A 24,000-nucleotide genomic window follows, 5' to 3' on the forward strand; every position below is an offset into this window, starting at 1 on the left:
ATACATTTGGGACTGAATAAATGAACTCCATGTAGCATTTACCTGCTCCCCCAAACTGCTGCTACCTTCTCTGAAGACGTGACCTTAATGTATTTTATCTGCTCTTTAGCCCTTCATTTTTGATTTCTGTAGTCAAGGATGTGCTAATTTCTGCATTCAAGAAATAGTTAATCCATTATGTTGTCATTTAATTAACTATGGTAATTTGTTATGTTAATTCATGGTGTTCTAGGAATTAACCATTAATTATTTCCTGATTGCATCAAATTGGTAATTGTGTTGTATATTTACATTTAAAAAATTTTATATGAATGTTGTTCCTCTTGGATGTAAAACCTCCACCTAGCAAGAAACAGTTTTGGGGATCCTCAAGGTCATGTTCTACTTTGCCTGTACACCATAGTCTAGATAAAGTTTCATTACTTAGATTCCTGGATTAAATTTATATATTTCCTAAGCCAGATTGATATGTGTGTATGTGTGTGTGTGTGTGTGTGTGTGTGTGTGTGTGTGTGTGTACTGTGTAAAAAATTACATGTTTGAACTGTATTACCTGATTTCTGTGGTCTTATATGCATCCATTCTGTAGTAGTTGTGTGAAGCAACAAAGTAGAACATATCTTTTTAGCTGAGTTTATCGAGATCCACATTCTTTACATTTTAACTAATAAATCATCTATTTTTTCTTGCAGAAGCCCAACCTTAGTAAAAAACATACCTACCAGTTTAGGCTATGGAGCAGCTCTGAATGCCAGTTTGCAGGTAATATCATTAAATGTGCCTTCTCATTATCCTTGTATCTGAATATTTTGGCATGACTTTGTATTTAGGTGGGATTGTCATTATTCTTAATAGTTGGTTTATCATCCAAGTAAGTTGTAGTACCTAGTACTATAGGCAGCACTGGTTCTAATTCAAGCTACTTTTGATGTGAAGAAGCAAGAAGGACACCCTGTGGCAAAATCTGGAACACTCGATTTTTCTGCAAATGCTAGATTGATAGAAGCTTTTGCAAATGCATGTGGCTATGCATTAATATTTATCCAGGCTGTCATAAATGATTTCACATCATAGTGTTGGGGAACATGGTGCTTGTGGCAAAAACTTTAAAGTTTAATTATAATATATAATTTTTATGCAGAGGAGGCAAATGTCAGGACTTCTTTATTTTGAGTTAAGTTCTGGTCATTTTTAAAAAGCAGAGCAACTGCTTATATTATCTTGGGGTATTTTGCTTCATGTGAGGATACTCTTTCATTATATGGGAGGCTGAAACATGAGTGAGAAAGTTTGCTGGGAGAACAGTTGTTTCTATTTGAACGTCACACTTAATTTCCTTGGTGTTGCTGCCACAAGTTGCCAGTTAGGAACCTTGGTCTTTCCCATACATTTTATTGAAATGCCTCTGAAATACCTGTATCGGAATTGAAAACCATTAGAAGATAGATGTTTTAAAAATTATTTGAAAGGGCATTTCCAAAGTTGTTTTACACCCTCTTCATTTCACTAGGCTGCCTTGGCAGAGAGCAGTCTACCTTTGCTCAGTAACCCCGGGCTGGTCAATAACGCCTCCAGCGGCCTGCTGCAGGCTGTCCACGAAGACCTCAATGGTTCCCTGGATCATATCGACAGCAATGGGAACAGCAGCCCAGGCTGCTCGCCTCAGCCACACATGTAAGTGGGGCTCACAGACTCCATCAGGGGAAGAACCTATACTCCCATGCTTCTCAAATTTAGTAGTCTTCTGAAGTTTTGAATGGTGTATAAGTAAAAAATACAAATTTAAATGGAGTTAAACTTCACCAGGTTCATGATATAAAAAAGTGTATCAGAATTGGTTTTAGTACAGCTTTTAGATTCTCTCCAATGTCCTGTAATGATTGTACTGGCAGTCCTCTACAAATTCTTAGTGCTACTAACATTCTCTTGGGTGTATAGAAGTGTCTAAGATAAGTCTTCATCTTATGGATCATTATCACAGTTTGGTTTGTATGGTGCAATAAGAATATTCATGATGGAATAAGTTGTCATAATTTTTACTACTATTACAGGTCTCTAAACCATTTATGAACTGTAGTCAAGATATTGCCCGTTTTTATAAACCGTAAAATGCAAAGTTTAACTGTTAGCCACAGTTTACATAGAAGCTAGTAAAGTGTAACTTTTTGCCTGTCTTATAAATCAGTGTAATTACATATTCAACTTTAATTACTGGTGCGTCTGTATTGGCAAGGTTTATATGTTATATTTTATGCAAGACTACGATTCCTATTAATATTTAGCAGCTAACTATATCATTAATTACTCTAAAATCTTTCCCCTACCATCTTTTTAATGGAGCTGAGAGAGTAGATGTATTAAAAATTGATGTATTGTGGATTTCAGAAATGTGTATGACACTTGAAAAAATGCCTGGCCTTATTCAATAAGCCGAGCATATCAGTTTCTTGTTTACTAAAAAGTATGGACCCTGTTAAAACTTAGAGTTCAGGAGGAAAAATTAGAATCTGAATCCTGAGCAATTCATTCAGTTAGGATGTATTGTAACTTAATGTCCATACTTCTGAGAGTTAAACATCATGTACTTCTATTTTCAAGTTATTGAGGTAAGAACAGTACTTTCTCTCATTCTTATATTCTCTTTCTGTATTTTTTTACTAAATATCTAGTCAGAGGCCTGAAAGAGAAATACGGTCTTTCTTGGGGCCTATTTCCATTTGACCTTTCACAGGATATTATTTTTGTTGACTTTTTAGACATCTCATTTTATTTGACATATTAATGTCTTTAAGATTGTATGCCTAATTGCTTTATAGCACTTTTACTCTATCACCTTTGTGAAAAACACACGGTGAACATTAATGTATTTTATCAGGTTCCAAACCATTACTTTTTCAAAATGGAAAAATTTGTCTTTTGGAAGTGTCTTTAGATGTATTAAATAATACAAAAGAAGTAATAAAACTCGAAGTAGAAAGAACATGAATATATGCTCTTGAGAGTAGCAGTACTCTTAACATGAGGAAAGTGTGCAATCTGACAAAAGTTTTTATATCCGTGCTTTATCCTCTCAGCCATGCAGTGGGTAGCTTGAGACCTTTTACTTTCAGCCATTCTCCTGAGTATGCTAATGCTCACTCCCTGTGTAAAATGCTAAAACAATAAAACTTTAAAGAGCAAACAAGAGTTAGATCATGTTTTCCCCTCTTTAAAAAATACCTATTTCAGACAAATGAAATATGTTTGTAATGACAGTGTTTAAGCTATTGATGCAACTCCTTGAGCTCCTATGTGATCTGTAGGGTTTGTTGTGAATTATATGTAGAGAGTATGTAGGGGAGGTGGTTTTTAAAACTTGTGTCCGATGATAAGAATATTAAAATTTTAAAAATGACTGACTCAATAAAATAGTTTATTAAACACTGCATTTTAGAACCTAAAATAATAATTGGGCTAAATCACAGCATTGATAGATAAGTAGTAGTTTTTGTTTGTCAATTGCTGTTTTTTACTTTTTCATTTTATTAAGTTACACCTTAATTATAAAATATCTCAGAAAAAATAGTGTGTATAAAACAGTATATAAAAATTGAGTATTTAATGTCCGATGTACTGCCACATTTATTGTACATTTTATGCTTATATGAATTAATGCATGTGAGATATATTTGTGTGTCTTTCCCATACAGAATAAAAGGAAAGCTTCCCTTGGCTTACTGGAAATAGATTCAGAAAAGACAAAAATTGGAGGAAGACTAAATTTTGTCTTTTCCTAAATTGTATAAATTGTAATCATATGTTTAATTATCTTGCAGAATATTGGTCAACATTCTCTTTGAATCTGTTTCTGCTCTGCCATTAACATTTTGTATATTCGATGTCAAATATTATTGATGGAATGTCACTTCAGTATTCTATATCTTTATCTTTATAGAATTTTAAGATGTTTGGAAATAAAGAATGTTAAGGAATTTAATGTTTATCATAAGACAAAGAAAAAGTTTTATCTAATTCTCTCATCAAAATTTGGCTGCATATAATTGAATGCACTTCAAAGTTCTTTTAAAACTAGACAGAAGTGAAAGGTTTTTTGTCTGTTTGTTTGTTTGTTTACATTTCAATGACACAGTCATATGTCCTGAAATGAAATCATGGTATGGTCCTTGTTGTTATTGGTGAGGGGATGGCGAGGGAAATTACGCTGATGCAGTTTTTAGCAAGAGGCAGAGAGGCCTAGTATTTGAGCTCTGGTGGTAGATTGTGGGGGTTCCAATCCCAGAGTTAACACTTCATAGCTAAGATTTATTTCTTTCCTCAGCTTTCTCAGCTGAAAGTGAGGTAAGTCGTAATAAAATGAACCTCACTGGATTCTTGAAAATGAAATGAGTGCCTGGAACATAATAAATTGTTCCTTGTGTCCCTCATAGTGCTGTGTTCAGAGTTACTGATTTATATTATTTCCTGTAATACTTCATTATTGCTATAAAGAAGATCATAAACAATATAAAAATATTTTGCATTTTAATACATTTTTTATAGACACTCCATAACTGTGTGGTTACTTTCCTTGATAGCCCCTTTTCTTTTGCTTATACCTCCTCTTATAATTCATGAAGTAAGCAGATCCCGTAAAAGTGAAAGAATGTAAGACAGGAGTTTATGGTAGGGAGCACCTTCCTCAGAGTCGGTGAGATAAGAGATGTTTGAGATAAGATGTAAGTTAAGGTTGGAGGCAATGAACAATTCAAACAGAAAAATATCAACCCAGAGCAAGAGCACATGACATATGTCTGGAGAACAGTGAATACGAGGTCTGACAGGAATTTGGAATGTTAAAAGGGAAATAGAATTTAGAATATATGAAAGGAGACCAGATTGTTGAGTGCTTTAAAGATCAAGCTATGATGTTTGTTTTATCAGTATGGAGCCTGTTAATGTTATGGGCTTGAGTTTCACATAGTCAGAGATGTGCTTTAGAATGAGTAATCTGAAGGTGTACTGAGTGAACTATGCCTGAGTAAAACTAATGTGAGGTAGGACATTCTGGAGTTGGAGAGATTCAAAGCTGAAGATGAGTCCTTGCGGGATGCAGTATGTGACTTAAGTGCAAGACAGCCCATGGAGGGCAAGGAATCCATGACAAGACAACTGGTTGAATGCTGGGGACAAAAAAGGAAAATTAGGAAAACTCATAGCAACTTTAAGGGCTTCCCTGGTAGCTCAGCTGGTGAAGAATCCACCTGCAATTCAGGGAACCCCAGTTCTATCTCCTCTGGAGAAGGGAACTCCTACCCACTACAATATTCTGGCTTGGAGAAATCCATGGTACAGTCCAAGGGGTCGCAAAGAGTCAGACACAACTTAGTGCCTTTCACTTTCACAGCAACTTTAGAAGCCCACCAAGAGAAGGCATGAGAGAACAGGCTCAAGGGGGAAAAGGTGATGAGCTCAGCTTAACCAAAATGAATAAAGGAGGGGAAAGGGCGTTAGAAAAATTTAAGGTAAAATTAAACAGATAGCTGCAGCGTGAGAGAACTGAAGAATTGGATAGAGACACTTTGGTTAATGTCAATCTAACAGCACCTGTAAGTTTGTTTGTTTGTTTTTTCCTGCTTCAACTCTAAAGATTTGTGTAGAAATGCTTGTTTAAAAACAAGACCGTTTATCACAAAATCATTTCTCACTTTCTAGAGGCAATGGTCAAACAGATAAAGACTGGTGTGTGTGTGTGTCATTTTAGGAATTTAGCCTCTGAATACTTTCTCCATTTGAAGAAAGAGTCATTCATTGAACCACTCATGACATATCTGAGAAGATCATGGACAATGTATAAAATAATGGTTTAATGTTTATGTAGATATCAGTTTATCATGCTTTAATTTTGCACATTCATATTACAGGGAGCCACTTGCTTCTCTTCATTAGTCTTGTGGGCTTTTTGTTTGGAAGGAGTCACAGCATCTGTTTACCTTTACCTTATCAAATCTAGGATGTGTATATTTGTAAATGTATATCTTCCTAGTTACTATTTGAGAATGTCTTTACATATTTCGATACAGAAATTATAACATTCAATAGTGTGCTGTCAAAGGATGCTTTAGCTCATCTGGATATACCTATAGTATTAAATAATACCTAAAATATTGATCATTGAAACATTTTTATTAAGAAAATAATCAATATCTTACTTGCTGAATCCAAGAATGTAAATGTCCTTAGTTTTAGGGAACAGTGAAATAAACTATTTCTTTACTTAGTCTCTATTCAACTCCAGAATAGTAAAATATAGAGGTATTCTCGAAGTTGATAGAAAAGATGTTTTGAAGCTGTACAAAAGAAGAGTAATTATGGTTTAGTGCTTCTCATAAATTACTTTTAGAGGAAAAGGGGCCAAATTATCATCCATGTTCTTCATTTTGATGCTTCATGTTTAACACGTCCTGGCACTGTGGCTTTTACCCTTAGACTGTCCTGAATGAAGGCTTTTGCCAAACTAATACATTTGTTTTGCCTTAACTCTTTGCCTTTCTTCTCTACTTTTTCTGCTTTTCATTCTCCTCTCTTTTCTAAATTCTACCTTTCCTTAAGGGTCTCATCCTAGTTTTCCAGGAGGCTTTCCCAAGTAATTTTGCAGCCAGGACCTACACTCATCTCCGTATTTCTGAAGAACTTGTTATGTGTACCATTATTTGTAACTAGCATAGTGTGTGTGTGTGTGTGTGTGTGTGTGTGTGTGTGTGATTTGTGCAAATGCTCATGTGTTCTTGCACACAGACATGCTCGTTTTGTAATTATCTCTCTCCTAATGGAAGATCCCTTAAAGACAGAGACTGTGTTTTGGATATATTATAGTATATGAAACCCCTAAGACATTATACTATGCAAAGCAAGCACTCAATAACCATGTGATACTGATTATAAAGAATCAAATGGGAGGTGACAGTAATTAAAAATGGTTTGATTTCAAGAAGTAATCCCTCCAAAAGTAGAATCCAGGATTCTCTTAAAACTCTGAAGAGGAATAGAGAAGAAGAAATTTCAGAAGAAGAGATAATTAAATAGAATATTAGTTAAGAGATTTTTTTGAAATATTGACAGTACATTTATGATTTTTTTGAATGTTATTTATTTAGTTAATATGTATTTTATAACCGTCCAAAGTTAGGGGACTAGAAAGGGGCAGGTCTTCACTGCATTTGTGATTATCCTCCTAGCCCTTGTTAAATATTATCATATGGAGGGTGAAATAAAAAAGAAAGCAAAAATTATTGAGATTAATACAGTATTAATCAGATGAATGTTCAAGAGAATTTTAGCAGAAAGTAGGACATGTTAAAGCCAGGTGGAATATTATAGATTTTACCTAAGAATTTGTTGAAACTTGTTTTTTTCACTCTTTTCGATCAAGTAGAGTTCTAAAATGTATTTTCTACTGCTGTTGTAAGGGTTCTAGAGCCATCATGGTCTAAAGAAATGTAAAAGACACTTCCAATAAGAATATGAGTATCTTTACAATTTATAATATCTTTCCTTCTGCACCTCCGTGCCAATATTCCCTGATTACCTGACTTTCCGGAGTTTTATAGATTATTGGCTTCCCTGGTGGCTCAGATAGTAAAGAATCTGCCTACAATGCAGGAGACCCACAATTGATCCCTGGGTTGGGATGATCCCCTGGAGAAAGGAATGGCTACCCACTCCATTATTATTGCCTGGAGAAATCCATGGATACGGGAACCTGGTGGGCTACAGTCCATAGGGTCACAAAGTCAGACACAACTGAGGGACTAACACTTTCACTTTTTCCTATTTTATATCAGTGTTTGCCTCTCATAAAAACTACATGAAGAGTTAAGATTGATGCTGTGTTCAGGCAGAAATAATTTGAACTTACTTTCTTCTCCCTTGTGTTAGACTTAAATGAATGAAAAGAGAAGAAAACATTTGGAGTAGACCTGGAAGGGGAACTCACACTGATAGAATCAATCCATTTCCTGTGTCCTTCCAAACTCGAAGCCAAGAGAAATTTAATGATGTACCCTCCACACTTAGTTCAAGTCAGTTGTTTCTTTTTTATTAAGCAATTGTTTCTCCTCACTCTCAATAAGTTGGCTCAGATTTGCCTTTTCTTTCTCTTGTAAAAATGTTAAATGAAGTCCCCATTTTTATGTTTTCAAATTTTGTTTCTAGAGATCAAAATGAATGTACCTTCTGAGCTGGTTTTATGTGGCGGGCTCTATGCATAAAGCCTTCCATTGTCATGCAGTTCCACTTTCTGATTATTAGAGTCTCCTACTGTTGAGTTTCATTTCTAATGTGTTATTCCTGAATCCTCTTAGCCTCCATGCCATTTTAAAGTTCTATCTGTTAATATTCTATATTAGTTGCAGGTGATTATGATTGTCTCCCTCTTATGAAAGCAAATATTTGAGGTTGCAAGTTAATGATCCTTCTGTATAGATTTCTGTATAGAATGTTAATATGGCTCTTATAAGACTAGAAAATAATTTTGTTGTGTTCTTCGAAGCCAGAACCTCGCTCAGGGTAAGGGAATCAAAGGCCACAGCATTCACACAAAAGGAGTAGTGTAGTATTATTCCAGGACTGCAATGGAGACCATATCAGTCATTTTATTAACATATTGAATCCACATTCTACATACCCCAGAACATTCTATGCATTACATGTCCCAGTCAGTCATCTTTACAACATCCTCTGCTTCTTGAGAACCTGTTTGTTGTATAACTCCAATGATAAACTCCAGCCTCTCCTAGCAATAATCCTTTGCAACCAAAGACAGTTAAAAGGGACACTGCTAGATGCCAATTATGTAGAAGAGTGTTGAAAATCTAATATAACTTGTGAATTGTCTTGAAACATAATGAAAAATTTCAAGTATATAATATTACCTTTCTTCCTTCTATTATCTGTGGCTGCCTTAAAATTTAAATTGCTATTTGTAGGTACATGTAGAATTTGCAGATCCTACACCTTTGGTTGGTGATATTTTATATAAAATCCCTACAGATCTTAGATCTCTCTGAAAAAAAGCATTTGAAATTGGAGTGGCTCTGTATATCAGAGGAAAGCTATTGAAAGTGACTTGAACAAGTGAAATACTCATTGTTTTCATACCTGTTAAGTCTGTACTAGGTTTGCTGATATTTTGAATCATTAAGATGCATTAAGAACCTCTAAACGTAAAAACATTTTTTCCTTTACATATGTTTTAACAGATGTTTTAATTCGTAATTTTTCAGTCATCTTTAATTTTTTCCTAACATTTCTGGGCCTTATAATTTTCATTCTGTTTTAATTCTATTTTTTATTTGATCTCTAAACTTTTTTTTTTTATTAACTTTGCTAGTTAGCTTTGAGATCTCTTGCCAAAGTGATTGTACAGAACTTATGACTATGCCAGCTCTTTATCATCTCTCTTTTTTTTTAAGTGTTACAAGTATGGCTCAGTAACTGCTGTTCTTTTTTACATTATTCTAGTCCCCATATGTGGCACTTACAACTCATTCTAGTTCCTCCTAATAAAAAGATCCTCCCATAGATACAGTGCCTTCAGCTAAAAAGTGCTGTATCCCCACCGTGCCAATTGTGGAAATTTGTGGGTTCCTATAGGGTTTTAAAGGATTTTTATAGAACTATACAGATGGTATCTGACATTTGTGGTATGAATCCCTACAATTTAGGCAAAGAGTGTCAAAAAATTTTTAGCTGACAGTATTGCAGCTTACTGCTTCTGCTTTATATCTAAAGAAGACACTTTGTTAGAAAGTACATCTTCGTTTGCACTAACACTGAGCCTTAGAAATTTCATTTTGCTAAGGGTCAAAAAGTAATGGACTGAATTGTTTAAAAATGACAATTATTATTCAGTATTAAATTTTTCCCTTCTAGCACCAGGGAAGAATGAAGGGTTTCACATACCCATATGGTATTTTAACTTCAGCTTTTACATAGGGATTACGGAAGTGGATGTCTTTGGGTGACTTTTGGTATTTTATGACTAAAGAATTTATTATGTAAAGTTGACTATCACTTCAAAATATTACTTATTGTGAAGGTAATTTACATAAGATATTGTTTTAATATATGTTAAAATTATATGCATTTTAACTACTTTGGGAGAATTTTAAATTTACCTTTCAGATAAGTACAACATTGTATTTAAAAACTCTGACACCAATAAAACACAGTATAAACCTCTACCTCAGGGTTCCTAAATCCCATAAGCAGTTTCTATGAGTCGGATAGAATTAAACAGTTTATATAAGCAACTGATGACCAGATAATTTCACATAACTAGTGGAAGCTAACATTCTTCAGTGTGCTTACCACAATCTTAATGTTTGAGGACTGAAAATGGTGTAACATTACCCGGGCATGTAAAAGGCAGGAGCAGAAGTAATCCTTGGTCACATAATGTTATCTTATTCTTGATAAATTTGCATTTTAAACATTAAATCTCAGGTCCCTTTTGTTAATTAGCAGGTCAGAAAAGACATAATTTACTAGATTTATAATAAAAGATAAATATTTTTACTCTCTATTCCATTCTCAAGCCAAGAACTAACAGAACATAGCTAAGCACAGTTTGGAGGAAACTGAACATTTTGTCAGTCCTACAGTTTAATTCAAGCAAAAGAATAGCTCCAGCAAAGCAACCAATCTCAGAGATTAGATAGACCTCGTGACACAAACCATATGTAATCCTAGTGAAGATACCTGTCCAGATATCCAAGAAACAGCTTCTCCAAGAGCAAGCCGTGGATGGACAGCATCCCACCAGGGTAGCTTGGCAGAGGAACCAGCAGTCCAGGAAGAATGTGTGAGCTCTGTCAGGGAGGACTGGCCAGAGCCGTGGTGCGCAGTGGTGGGACTTTGGAGTCCTGATCTTCAAGGAACCAGAACCCCAATTATCAAAGAGGAGTTAGAGAGAAATAGGACCATATAGTCATCCCGACGTTTCTGACTGAAACTTGGTCCAAGGAACAAGGCAAGAACAATTTTTAGATAAATGTTCAAAGGACTGATGAAGCAGCAGCAAAGCTGACTTAATGGTCAAATGTCAAGATATAATTTAGATTTTCTTTTATTTCTCTGGCCAGCACATTAGAAATATAAAGGTTCTTTAGACCTATACTTGAATGTTTATTGAAAGCTACCACTTATGAGTCACAAAATGGAAGGATACCACTTGTATCTCAATGGGAAACTATTTTGATTCTGAGATTAGACATGATATATTTGTTCTCCTCAATGATCAAAGTAACTACGTTTGTATTTTCATTTTATTGCAGCTGTTCTGATCACATCTATTACTCTTATAAATCACATAACATGGTAAATCTTAAGGAATTTAGTTGTGTTTTTTAATCATCACTACAGCAAAACTATGTGAATTCATTTGGGAGTGAGCCTCCAAATCATATAAAATCCAGTTTCTTTAAACAGTGTTGCATAAATTTTAACAAATTACAGTAAAATGTTGAAGGTAAGGGCAAGAAATCTTAGGGAAATTTCATATACATACATGTATATAGGTATACATTTGATTTATAAAATTAGGTTTCATTAACCTTAATCTGCCTTTTTATTATAGTTCTTAGAACTTCTATTGACTTAAAATGGAACTTTGGAACTCTACCTTGGAGTCAAATCTTTTGGGATGTAGAATAGAATTATAAACTACATCCTAAGTATGGCAATATAGCTTATGAGAGAAAATGGTATTACATTTATAAGGAAATAACATTCCTTTGAAATCAAACACTAAATGGCTACATAGAGTATGGGAGTTATAAGATTTATTAAATATATTAGTACTAACATTGAAATCTGACTTCAAGATGAAAAATTAAAATTTCTTTAGCTGTTTATCCTTAGCCAGAAATTTCGTAGGGCATTTTCTAATTATATTCTGAATAAAGCAAACTAAACAAGATATATATGGAACAGGAATCATTTGTTCACTCCAATTTTTCTATCCTCTTTTAATGGTAGTACATTTCTGAGAGGAGGAATATTTTCATTTTCATCCAGAAATAAGCAGGATTTTTATCTGTTTAACCAGGATGAGGTTTGGGCACTGCTCTAATGGCAATTATGTGCAAACATCCAAATAAAAGGAATGTCAGTTCTTTCAATATAAAAATGCTTAATGTTATTTTAGTTTACAAAAGAGAAGAGTCCTGAAAAATAATAAAATTAGAAAAATATTGAGTCATGTTAGTAAAGATCTGTTTTATAAGTTCTTGATTGATAAAATAAGAGCTAATTTGTCACTTCTAGTTGTTTTTAATTATCCAATATTATTCACTTCTGTACATAAGAGAATTAAATCTTTAATGTGTGCTTAAATTTAGAACTTAAAAGTCTAGATTTTAGTAGAAGAAATCAGGATTACTATATCAGAAGAATAAAACCATAAATGTAGATAACCAAGATGGTGTGGTACTCACTTAGAGCCAGAAACCGTGGACTGTGAAGTCAAGGGGGCCTTAGGAAGCATTAGTAAGAACAAAGCTAGTTGAGGTGATGGAATTCCAACTGAGATATTTCAAATCTTAAAAGATGATGCCGTTAAAGTTCTGCACTCAGAACGTCAGCAAATTTGGACAACCCAGCAGTGACCACAGGACTGGAAAGGTCAGTTTTCATTCCAGTCCCAAAGAAGGCCAATGCCAAAGAATGTTCACACTGCCATCCAGTTTCACTAACTTCACATGCTAGTTAAGGTTATGCTGAAAATCCTTCAAGCTAGGCTTTGGCAGTTATGTGAACCAAGAACTTCCAGATGTACAAACTGGGTTTAGAAAAGGCAGAGGAGCCAGAGATCAGATTTCCAACATTTGTTGAATCATAGAGAAATCAAGGGAACTCCAGAGTAAATCTAATTCTGCTTCATTGACTACGAGAAAGCCTTTGACTCTGTGGATCACAACAAACTGTGAAAAGTTCTTAAAGAGATGGGAATACCAGACCACCTCGTCTGTCCCCTGAGAAATCTATATGTCAAGAAGCAACAGTTAGAACTGGACATACAATACTGGTTCAAAATTCATATTTTGAACTATATTGTCACCCTACTTATTTAACTTATATACAGAGTACATTGTGCGAAATGCTGGGCTAGATAAATCACAAGCTGGAATCAAGATTGCCGGGAGAAATATCAACAACCTCAGATATGCAGATGATCCCACTCTAATGGCAGACAGCAATGAGGAACTAAAGAGCCTCTTGATAAGGGGGAAGGAGAGTGAAAAAACTGGTTTGAAACTCAACATTCAGAAAACTAAGATCATGGCATCTGGTTCCATCACTTCATGGGAAATAGAAGGGGAAAAAGTGGAAGCAATGACGGATTTTATTTTCTTGGGCTCCAAAATCACTGCAGACAGTGATTGCAGCCATGAAGTATAAAATGCTTGCTCCTTGGAAGGAAAGCTGTGACAAACCTAGACAGTATTAAAAAGCAGAGACATCACTTTACCGTCAAAAGTCCATACAGTCAAAGCTTTATTTTTTTCTGGTAGTCATGTATAGAAATGAAACTTGGACCATAAAGAAGGCTGAGCACTGAAAAACTGATTTTTTCTTATTGTGGTGCTGGAGAAGACTCTTTGAGAGTCCCCTGGACTGCAGGGAGATCAAACCAGTCAATCCTAAAGGAAATCAACCCTGAATACTCATTGGAAGGACTGATGCTAAAGCTGAATTTCCAATACACTGGCCACTTGGTACAAAAGAGATAACACTGGAAAAGACCCTGAAGGTGGGAAAGAGTGAAGGCGAAAGGAGAAGGGACCACAGAGGATGAGATGGTTAGATAGCATCACCAACTCAAAGGACATGAATTTGAGTAAACTCTGGGAGATAGTAAAGGAAAGGGGAGTCTGGCATGCTGGCAGTCCATGAGGTCACAAAGAGTCAGACTCAACTTAGCAACTGAACAACAAGTATTTTCTTAATGACTGTATAAATAATTTTAGTTATTTAATTACTCTTGTTAGCCTAAGATCAACTCTCATTTTAAAAAGTACTTCCAAAATATTTTCTTTAAAAGAAATCTTTTCCATTTAAAACTTTAGTTTCATTTATTAGCTTATTTCTGTGATATGTTAAACTAAAATACTTTCTAAATAAAACATTATTCTAGAAGTTGCAAACATTTAAGAAACATGAATTGTTTCTCATTTCAACCTGACTTTATTCAAATGGAGATAACTAAACTTGCCATTTTTATAAATCTTCCATTAAATTCCAAATATAATTAGATAATTTCCTTGTACATATACTAGAAGGAAAGTAAAATTGAATTTCCACAATCTCCATTTTTCATATGCTTTCTAAATGAGATCAGTTATTTTACCAGTTTCCCTGTGAAACTTCTTTTTTGAGGAAAAAAAAAATGACTTCCTAAAAATGTGTTATTTGGGGACTTCCCTTGTGGCTCAGATGGTAAGGTAAAGCATCTGCCTACACTGCGGGAGACCCGGGTTCGATCCCTGGATTGGGAAGATCCTCTGGAGAAGGAAATGGCAATCCACTCCAGTACTCTTGCCTAGAAAATCCCATGGATGGAGGAGCCTGGTAGGCTACAGTCCATGGGGTTGCAGAGTCAGACACAACTGAGCAACTTCACTTCACTTCACTTATAGTAACTCATTGGTAAAGAATCTGCCTGCCAATGCAGGAGACATGGGTTTGATCCCTGATCTGGGAAGATCCCACATGTCATGGAGCAGCTAAGCCTGTGCATGGCAACTATTGAGCCTGTATGCTCAAGCTGGGAAGTGACAACCACTGAGGCCACGGTGAAGCAACTACTGAATTCTGCACACCCTAGAGCCCATGCTCCACAACAATGAGGCCTCCACAATGAGAAGCCCTCATACAGCAACTAGATAGTAGCCCCTACTCTATGCAACTAGAGAAAGGCCCTGTCAGCAACAGAGTCCCAGCACAGACAAAAATACATAAATAAATAAAGTTTTATTTGAAGTGTTTATATCTTCCAAGATGTTGTCGTTGTTGTTTAGTTGCTAAGTCATGTCTGACTCTTCTGCAACCCCGTGACCTCTAGCCCATCAGGCTCCTCTGTTCTTGAGAGTTCCCAGGCAAGAACACTGGGGTGATTGCTGTTTCCTTCTCCGAGGAATCTTCCTGACCCAGGGATTGATCCTGGGCTGTGCTGTGCTGTGCTTAGTCGTTCAGTCATGTCCAACTCTTGGCAACTCCATGGACTGTAGCCCGCCAGGTTCCTCTGTCCATGGGAATAATGGACAGGTTCCTCTGTCCAGGCAGGAATAATGAAGTGGGTTTCCATGCCCTCCTCCAAGGGATCTTCCCAACCCAGAGACTGAACCCAGGTCTCCCGCATTGTAGGCGCATTCTTTACCATTTGAGGCACCAGGAAAGCCTTGGATTGATCCTATGTATCCTGTGTTGCAGGCTGGCAGACTGTATAAGCCACCAGGAAAGCCATCTTCTAAGATAGCTACTCAAAAATAACAACGAAAACCAAAAACTGGCCTCATGAAACTAAATTATCCATTTTAATAGAGGGATCTGTGTTTATAGCTTGGAATCCATTTTACATTTTCAAAACAATGATATTTATGTAGTAAGCATGAAGCTTTTGCCATTAGAAAATTTGATCATATTGAATAAAAATTTATTCAAACACATGAAATTATAAAATGTTAATCATACACTTTGATTTTTAAATGCTTATAGTGGTTATCATTATTCATTCAACAGCTTTGTGCTAAGTACTAAATAGACATTCTAGATAGTTAAAAGGAAATCTCATCTTCTCTATTTCCTTTTAACTACAAAATTTTTGATGCTATTTTGTGGGTCAAAAGCCTATGCAAATCAATGGACATGTTAGCCTATAGCAATAGTCTATTCTGATATTTTTAAGTGCTATTAATCAATAATTAAGATATAACAATATATAAGAAATAAAGGAGAATTTGTATGATTGTAAACATTTTCTTTTAGAGTTAATCAATATATCACATGTAGGTTAAAGGTAAATTAAGTAGAAGAAAGTATCAAGAAAGGATTCCCTGGTAGCTCAGATGGTGAAGATGCTGCCCACAATGTGGGAGAACCAAGTTGGATCCCTGGGTTGGGAAGATACCCTGGAGAAGGAAATGGCAACCCACCTCAATATTCTTGTTTGGAAAATCCCATGTACAGAGGAGACTGGTGGGCTGTAGTCCATAGGGTCGCAAAGAGTCGGACATGACTGAGCAACTTCACTTTCACTTTCTTTCAACTGTGAAGAAACTTAAAAGTCAAGAACTTGAACAAATTGGTATAGAACAGGACATAGATGTGTGGTTTAAGGGCTACAAGTATTTGCAAACATTCAGTATATTTCTCAGAGGACTTTATGTAAAAATTCATTTTACTAAGCAAAGGTTGCCATGTTGGGTGAAGTAAAATTATGTTCCAGAGTAAAACTGAAAGATGAAGCCCTTGATTCTATTTCTGATGATACTGTTTGAGTATTATCCAGGGAAAAACTTTTTATAGTAATGATCTGCAGTTAGTAATAGAAGCATGTTCTGTCTTTCAGGTATGCTAGGGCAGGGAAAAAGAATAATTGCTCTTAGGATTTGTTTAAAGATGTATCATGTCTCTTTGTAAAAAGATATTTATTACCCTTTTTCAATAGGCATACATTATTTAATGTATTAAGATTTTTCTCAAACAACTAGGATTATCTGAAGAAAAGACTTAAGTGGATTTCCTAAAATGGTAAAGCAGATAAAAACAACTCTACCTAGTCTTACCTTTAGTCTTGACTTGTGTTTGGTAAAATTGACTTAACATTGCTTAAAATTTGTGCATGTTATACAGATGAGCCAGTAATTGTAAGTTGTTCTTCACAGCATTTGTTGACATCTGTTATAACATTTAAGACTTAAAATTTCCATTATTAGTTTCATAGTATTAATAGATATTGTAAGGCCCAGTCAAATTTACATTGTCACTGAATTTCTCATAAGTGATAACACGGTATAGGTATTTAAATCATTACATTTGACACTATCTAAATAAACATCATTGTGATTCTATAGTCTAGTATCTATTGACTTAAACATGTTTTAAACGTAGTTTCAAAGAACTTTATTCATAGTGCTTTTTTTTTTAAGGAAAAAAAGGAACAATTCATAAGCTCTTTTACTTAAGCTTAAATAAAAAATGAAGACAATTTACATCTTTCTAGAGAATATACAGTGTTAACACAATCTAAAATGGTAAATTCTTTCATTATAATTTGACTTTGCTGTAGGGTGATGGCAACAATAACATTTCTTCTGCCCTTCCTTGGTGCCTTGGGTACTTATAAATTTCACAACTAGAAGACCAACACTTCTTTAGGCAACAAATAAGTCCATTAATGTAGCTATCCCTCTCTTTGTGTTTTTGGTATGTACTATTATGGCAGTGGGCTGTAACACTGAGCAATTAAACTGCCATATAAAAATCAACTGCCATTTTGCATTTCCTTATAATAGTGGCTTGACAGAAACAGATGAGTTTCATTCATTTAAGTTCAATAAGTGTTTATTGAGCACCTATGATGAGCAACATATTCTGTTGAAACTGGCAGATGATCTGTAATCTACAGAGAGCTAGAACTATAATTGAGAGATGGATACATGCATAGATAATGAGAGAGTCCAAGTAAAGGAAGAAAAATAGTGATAACCAAATTGCAAATCTAGACTTAAGTGTACATATGCACATGGAGAATCATAAAAGTCTTCATGGAGGATATAGCTTTGGGTTATGATTCATATGAAATAGGTTTTTAGGTTGGACTTTTTGAAGTTATTGATATTTGACTATTTTTGCCTACAGAAATACCAGTCTTAAGCTTTTCAACCTAGCATTAAGCAGAGATGTGGAAAGAGAAAATAGATACAAATGATTTGAAGATTTGAGCAAAGGTGACTAAGGTTTAAAGCATGAATCTCATTCAGAGAATAGATCATTCTTTTGTCTAAGCATAGGTAATATGCCTAGAGAGGAACACACCTGCAGGATGGGACTGGACCGGGATTTAGGAGATGTATCCTAGAGTTCATTAATCTCCAAGCTGATAATAGGGTTGAGGTATTGAAAAATGCACCAATTATTTGTAGGTCCTTAGCATGATCCTTTGGAGAAGGCAATGGAAACCCACTCCAGTACTCTTGCCTGGAAAATTCCATGGACGGAGGAGCCTGGTAGGCTGCAGTCCATGGGGTTGCAAAGAGTCGGACACGACTGGGCGACTTCACTTTCACTTTTCACTTTCGTGCATTGGAGAAGGAAGTGGCAACCCACTCCAGTGTTCTTGCCTGGAGAATCCCAGGGACGGCGGAGCCTGGTGGGCTGCCGTCTGTGGGGTCGCACAGAGTCAGACACGACTGAAGTGACTTAGAAGCAGCAGCAGCAGCAGCAGCAGCATGATCCTTGAGGTATATGTTGTCTACCTTTTACCTCTTTTCTTCTTTGCTACTCACCTCTGGAAATACTGTATTTTTAACTTGAGAATGTGTCCACACTTTATGCTATTATCCTTCAATATCCAGTTTTAAAATATATTTTTCTTTAAGATGACATAGACTAAAAGTTAAAAATAAGTACAATTTCCAGAGATTAGGTATCGGCAGACTTTATAAGTGTGGCAAGTGCCAGTGGTTAAGCATAATGAGGACTGTAGAGAAATTTGTTTCAGTTTCTTCCCATCTTCTCCTTTCTGATATCCAAGAATTCTGGGATGCACTTTTCCTCTTTCTTGAGCAGTTAAAATGACAAATCTAAAGATTCGTCAAAGTTAACTATGAGTTATGAATAGTCATCATCTATTTTAACTTTTAGAATTCTTTGACAGAGGTTTAGGCTCTTTTGTCTTCTTGGTAGGGCTTCCCAGGCGGCTCCGTGGTAAAGAATTTGCCTGCCAAGCGGGAGACCCAGGAAACGTGGCCTTGATCCATGGGTGGAGAAGATCCCCTGGAAGAGGAAATGACACCCCACTCCAGTATCTCTGCCTGGGAAGTCCCATGCAGGGAGGAGCCCGTGAGGCTACAGCCCATGGGGTCACAAAAGAATTGGACACGACTTAGTGACTAAACAGCAACGATATTCTTGGTAGTGTATAAAAGGGGACTATTTCAAACATGTAAATTTAAGAGCAATATATACAGAACTGTTTAGTTCATAGCTAATATACTAAATTCACTTCTTTCCACGGTCTCTAATCCTGCTACCTTAGTCCTGACCATCATGACCTTAATTATACTGTTGTAGTTACAGTAAGCTCTGGGGCTTCCCAGGTGGCACTAGTGGTAAAGAACCCGCCAGCCAATGCAGGAGACATAAAAGATGTGGGTTTGATCCCTGGGTTGGGAAGATCCCCTGGAGGAGGGCATGGCAATCCATCTAGTAATCTTGCCTGGAGAGTCTCATGGACAGAGGAGCCTGGCGAGCTACAGTCCATGTGGTTGCAAAGAGTCTGACATGGCTGAAGTGACTTAACATACACACAATAGTCTCCTAACTAGTCACCTTAGCTCCAGTGTCCTACATGCAATCTACCCTTTGCAAATTAATCCTCCTAAACTCTTCTATTCACTGCCATGCTCAAAAAACACCAATAGCCGTTCAGCTGGCAAAGAATAAATTTTAAACCCCATAAATGCAACTCAAGGGCTCTTCGCCATCTGACCTTATTCTGCTTTCTAACATATTTATTTATTACCAACTCTCTGTTCCTCATGGCCTCATACCCACTCTTAGGGTTCCCACAACACATCTACAGTGTAAGTGGCAGTATTAGTCACTCAGTCGTGTCCAACGCTTTGCGACCCCATACATTGTAGCCTGCCAGGCACCTCTGTCCATGGGACTTCCTAGGCCAGAATACTGGAATGGGTAGCCATTCCCTTCTCCAGGGGATCTTCCCTACCCAGCTATCAAACCCGGGTCTCCTGCACTGCAGGCAGATTCTTTACCATCTGAGCCACCAGGAAAACACATGTAAAATTCTCTGTTTTTCCCATTTCGACTTAGAATGCACTTTTCCTCAATTCTGCACAACGGACATTTTAAAATATTTTAAAGTCTACCTGAAGTGACACATTTCTCCGTTATAGATCATTGACTGATTGCATTGCCAGAATTTATCTCCTCTCTTTCATAACACTTTGTATGAATAGTATAGATCACACTCTGCTTGGTATCAAAGTTACTTATGTGTATGTCTTACTTTCTCTTTTAGACTGAAAACTATGAGAACAGGAACCATTGTCCATAAATCACACAGCCCTTAAATCTGTGTGAGTGTTAGTCGCTCAGTTGTGTCCAACTCTTTGCGACCCCACGGACTGTAGCTCTCCAGGCTTCTCTGTCCATAGAATTCTCCAGGCAAGAATATTGGAGTGGATTGCCATTCCCTTCTCCAGGGGATCTTCCCAGCTCAGGGATCGAACTCAAGTCTCCCGCACTGTAGGCAGATTCTTTACTGTCTGAGCCACAGGAAGCTCTGGATCCTTTGCTTGCAAATAGTATTTATTGAATTGATGGTTTCACTTCTAATAGGAAGTGGGGTTCATCCTTCTAGAAGTACTTCCATTTCAGTTATTGGTGGTCAATCTCTCTGTCAGGAAATGATAAGACTTTATCTCTCTTCATCACAAATACTTTCCCTCCAATTATCTAAGGAAGTTCCAAATAGTTTTTTGATTCTCCCAAGTGTAAATTATGTCAAGTTGTTCAGTCACTCAGTCGTGTCCAACTTTCTGCGACCCTATGGATTGCAGCACACCAGGCTTCTCTGTCCTTTACCGTCTCCCAGAACTTGCTCAAACTCATGTCCATGAGTCAGTGATGCCATCCAACCATCTCATCCTCTGTCATCCCCTTCTCCTCCTACCTTCAATCTTTCCCAGCATCAGGGTCTTTTCCAGTGAGCTGGCTCTTCGCATCATGTGGCCAAAGTATTGAAGCTTCAGCCTTGACATCAGTCCCTCAGATGAATATTCAGGATTGATTTCCTTTAGGATTGGCTGATTTGATCTTCTTGCAATCCAAGGGACTCTCAAACATCTTTTCCAACACCTCAGTTCAAAAGCATCAATTCTTAAGCACTCAGCCTTCTTTGTGGTCCAACTCCCACAGCCATACATGACTACTGTGTCAGATTAGGAGGTTGGCTGTTTCTTCTTAAAGCAAGTAATTTAAATCATTGCTTTTCTGTAGTAAACTGTAGGTAGTGGACTTGGAATAGTTGAATTGGAAATCTTATGTTTTGTGGACAGAACAGTTTTTAAACTGTTCACAATGAATTCCTTGATTCCAGTTTAAATGAATGCTCATTATCTACCAAAGGGATAATTTGCTTTAAAATCAAAGATGAAGTTACTTCCAGATCTGCTTAAGGAATAGGACATATTTCATAAGGCTGAGAAGAACTACTGAAGTCACTGTCCAGGTAAATGTGTCTGCCTGCTGTCTGTGCCTTTCTGTGCCAGAAATTTGTAATCTTCCCTGATAACCTAAACACCAGATATGTACTATGTACCCAGTAAACACTACGAGGAACAGTGGAGATTATCCAATCCAGACTTCCTAGACTTCTGCCTTAAGATATATTAAAAATAAGTCTATTTATTATCCTTTATTCAAGATCTCACAAATGAGATAATAAAAAGCCAATTATTCTACTGGTTGTTTTCTTTTTGTTCATAAGTTAAAAAAAAATAAGTCCTCAGTTTCCAATGTAATCGTCTGTCTTACACCTAGAAACAACGGGTTCTGTTTGTTCAAAGTGGCTTTGCCTTTACTTATTATTAAGAGCTCTATTAAGGACCACAACTTAATCTATAAGATACCTCAGAATCATAACTGATGGGAGTCATGCATAAATTTCCAGTCAGGAAGGAAAAATGGCATGATGGATATCCAAGCCATCCAGAATAAGTCTTCTTCAGACCCAGAAAGAGTTTTATTACCGGGATAGATAGTAAGAATTTCTTTTGTTTGTCCATCTGAACTTATCTTTCTTTACTGTCTTTCATGAATTCCATTAGGAATATATATATATATGCCTTGAGATTCTGCTTACAGGCAAATAATCTCTCCCAGCTGTTAACTCCTCCAGTATCACTTACTGCTGTTCCTCTTAGAACACTTGTGGCTGGCGTCGTGTACATTTTGAGTATATGTTTCTCCCATACCAGACTGCATGCAGCTTCTTTGATAGATGTTTAAATGCCCCACAGCACCTTATATCTAAAGGGTACACAATAAACTTGTGTTAATCACTGGCAATAGGAGATAATGGTAATATGTTATTGGCTTTTCCTGTCAAAGTAAAATTGATGTTCTTTATGCTTTTAAGGACACAGGGGACTTGACTCAATCCATAGCATAATGGAGCTTTTAGCAAAAGACTTATTTTGGATAAGGCTTGTATATATTGTTATATCCCTTAAAATGTTCACGTTTTAGTCCATTTTGAACACATCTATTTAAGGTTTCTCCAACTGAATATATAGTATCAAACCTCATAAACCCCAGTGATGAGGGCTGGGATGGATGGCTGAGGAGAGTAAGTGCATCGGGTACTGACCAGCAAACACTTCAGAAGTGGTCCTTCCAGTATGGAATTTGCTTTCCTCTGTTAACCGGAAAATAATCAGAGACATGACCTGAGAGTTTGATTTAGTGCCTTAGTGTTCAAGAATGTATTCGTAAATAATTCTTTGGAAAAATTATAGTAATACGTGGGGTTATTTTGTTCTTTTCAGTATTAAATGTACTTTTAAGTGTAACTAGTCATTACTTAATAACCATAATACTTGGCATTTGGTATGTGGGGCACAAATATCTTTGTTTTAAGTCTTTTATAATACAGTAATAGAAGTCTCAAGTTATAGAAGGGCTAAAATAGTTTTAGAGCTAATTATGTTCATACAAATGCAGGAGAAGTGAGTTTGCGGGTTTGATCCCTGGATCAGGAAGATCTCCTGGAAAAGGAAATGGCAACCCACTCCAGTATTCTTGCCGGGGAAATCCCGTGGACAAAGGAGCCCGGTGGGCTACAGTCCATGGGGTCACAAAGAGTCAGACACCTCTTAGCAACTAAACAACAACAATTGTTTAAAAGTAATTAATGTATCTATACTATAACTTCTTCCAAAAAGAATCTAGTTTGTAATTATATCATGGCTGTATCTAACATTGATCTCTTATGACCCAGTCACTCTTTGAAGTGTTTTACATATACAAAAAAAGGCATTTATTCCTCATAACCACTATGTAAAGTAGGTACTGTACTATCTCTCCTTTATAAATAAAGAAACAGAGGTACAGAGACATTAAGTAACTTCCTCAAGGTCACACAGCTAGGAAGTAAAGGAGCCAGGGTTTAAACCCAAGCATTTTATCCTCAAAGCTCTTTGAATTCTTAAATACTATATTATGAACCGCTTAACCACCGCTGCATGACTAAAGATTATAAATGAGATGCCTAAATTATTCAGGATTACTTTATGCTATACTTACAAGTTAATCAAAATACTAAATACATAAAAATCATAAAAATTATTGTATTAAATTATACACAGTTAATTAAAAACCTTTAAATGAGTCAACTGGAGAAGAGGGTATGTAAGGAAGAATTGGTAAGCACAACATAGACAGGAAGTTATTTAAAGGGTTTCCTTTATCTTATTTGAATTGTCTTTGGTGAAGGAGAGCATATTTCCTAGAAAATCAAATTATTCTATAACGGTGTAACACAAGGTACTCTGAAGAATTTGGAAAAGTGAGCACTACAGAGATAGCCACTTTTTTCCAGAGATAAATGAAATGTTCCTCATATCCTGTGGTGAGAGGAAGAAGAGAAGGATAGTGCTAATGGCCCCAGAAGAGACTAATTTCTGACTCATTCTAGAACCCACCAAAGGCATGTTG

At 36.2% G+C, this 24,000-nt stretch overlaps 1 protein-coding gene across 1 annotated transcript in view; it reads left to right on the plus strand.

The window, feature by feature from the left end:
* FOXP2 (forkhead box P2) overlaps positions 1 to 24,000 on the plus strand; it is a 579,712-nt gene that overhangs the window by 541,123 nt on the left and 14,589 nt on the right. The window contains exons 18-19 of the mRNA XM_070468584.1: positions 693 to 762; positions 1,511 to 1,674. Of these exons, the coding sequence (XP_070324685.1) occupies positions 693 to 762; positions 1,511 to 1,674 (234 nt within the window). The remainder of the gene's footprint in view (positions 1 to 692; positions 763 to 1,510; positions 1,675 to 24,000) is intronic.

The sequence above is a fragment of the Odocoileus virginianus genome, chromosome 1 (assembly GCF_023699985.2).
Source record: "Odocoileus virginianus isolate 20LAN1187 ecotype Illinois chromosome 1, Ovbor_1.2, whole genome shotgun sequence".
Classification (NCBI taxonomy): Eukaryota; Metazoa; Chordata; class Mammalia; order Artiodactyla; family Cervidae; genus Odocoileus; species Odocoileus virginianus.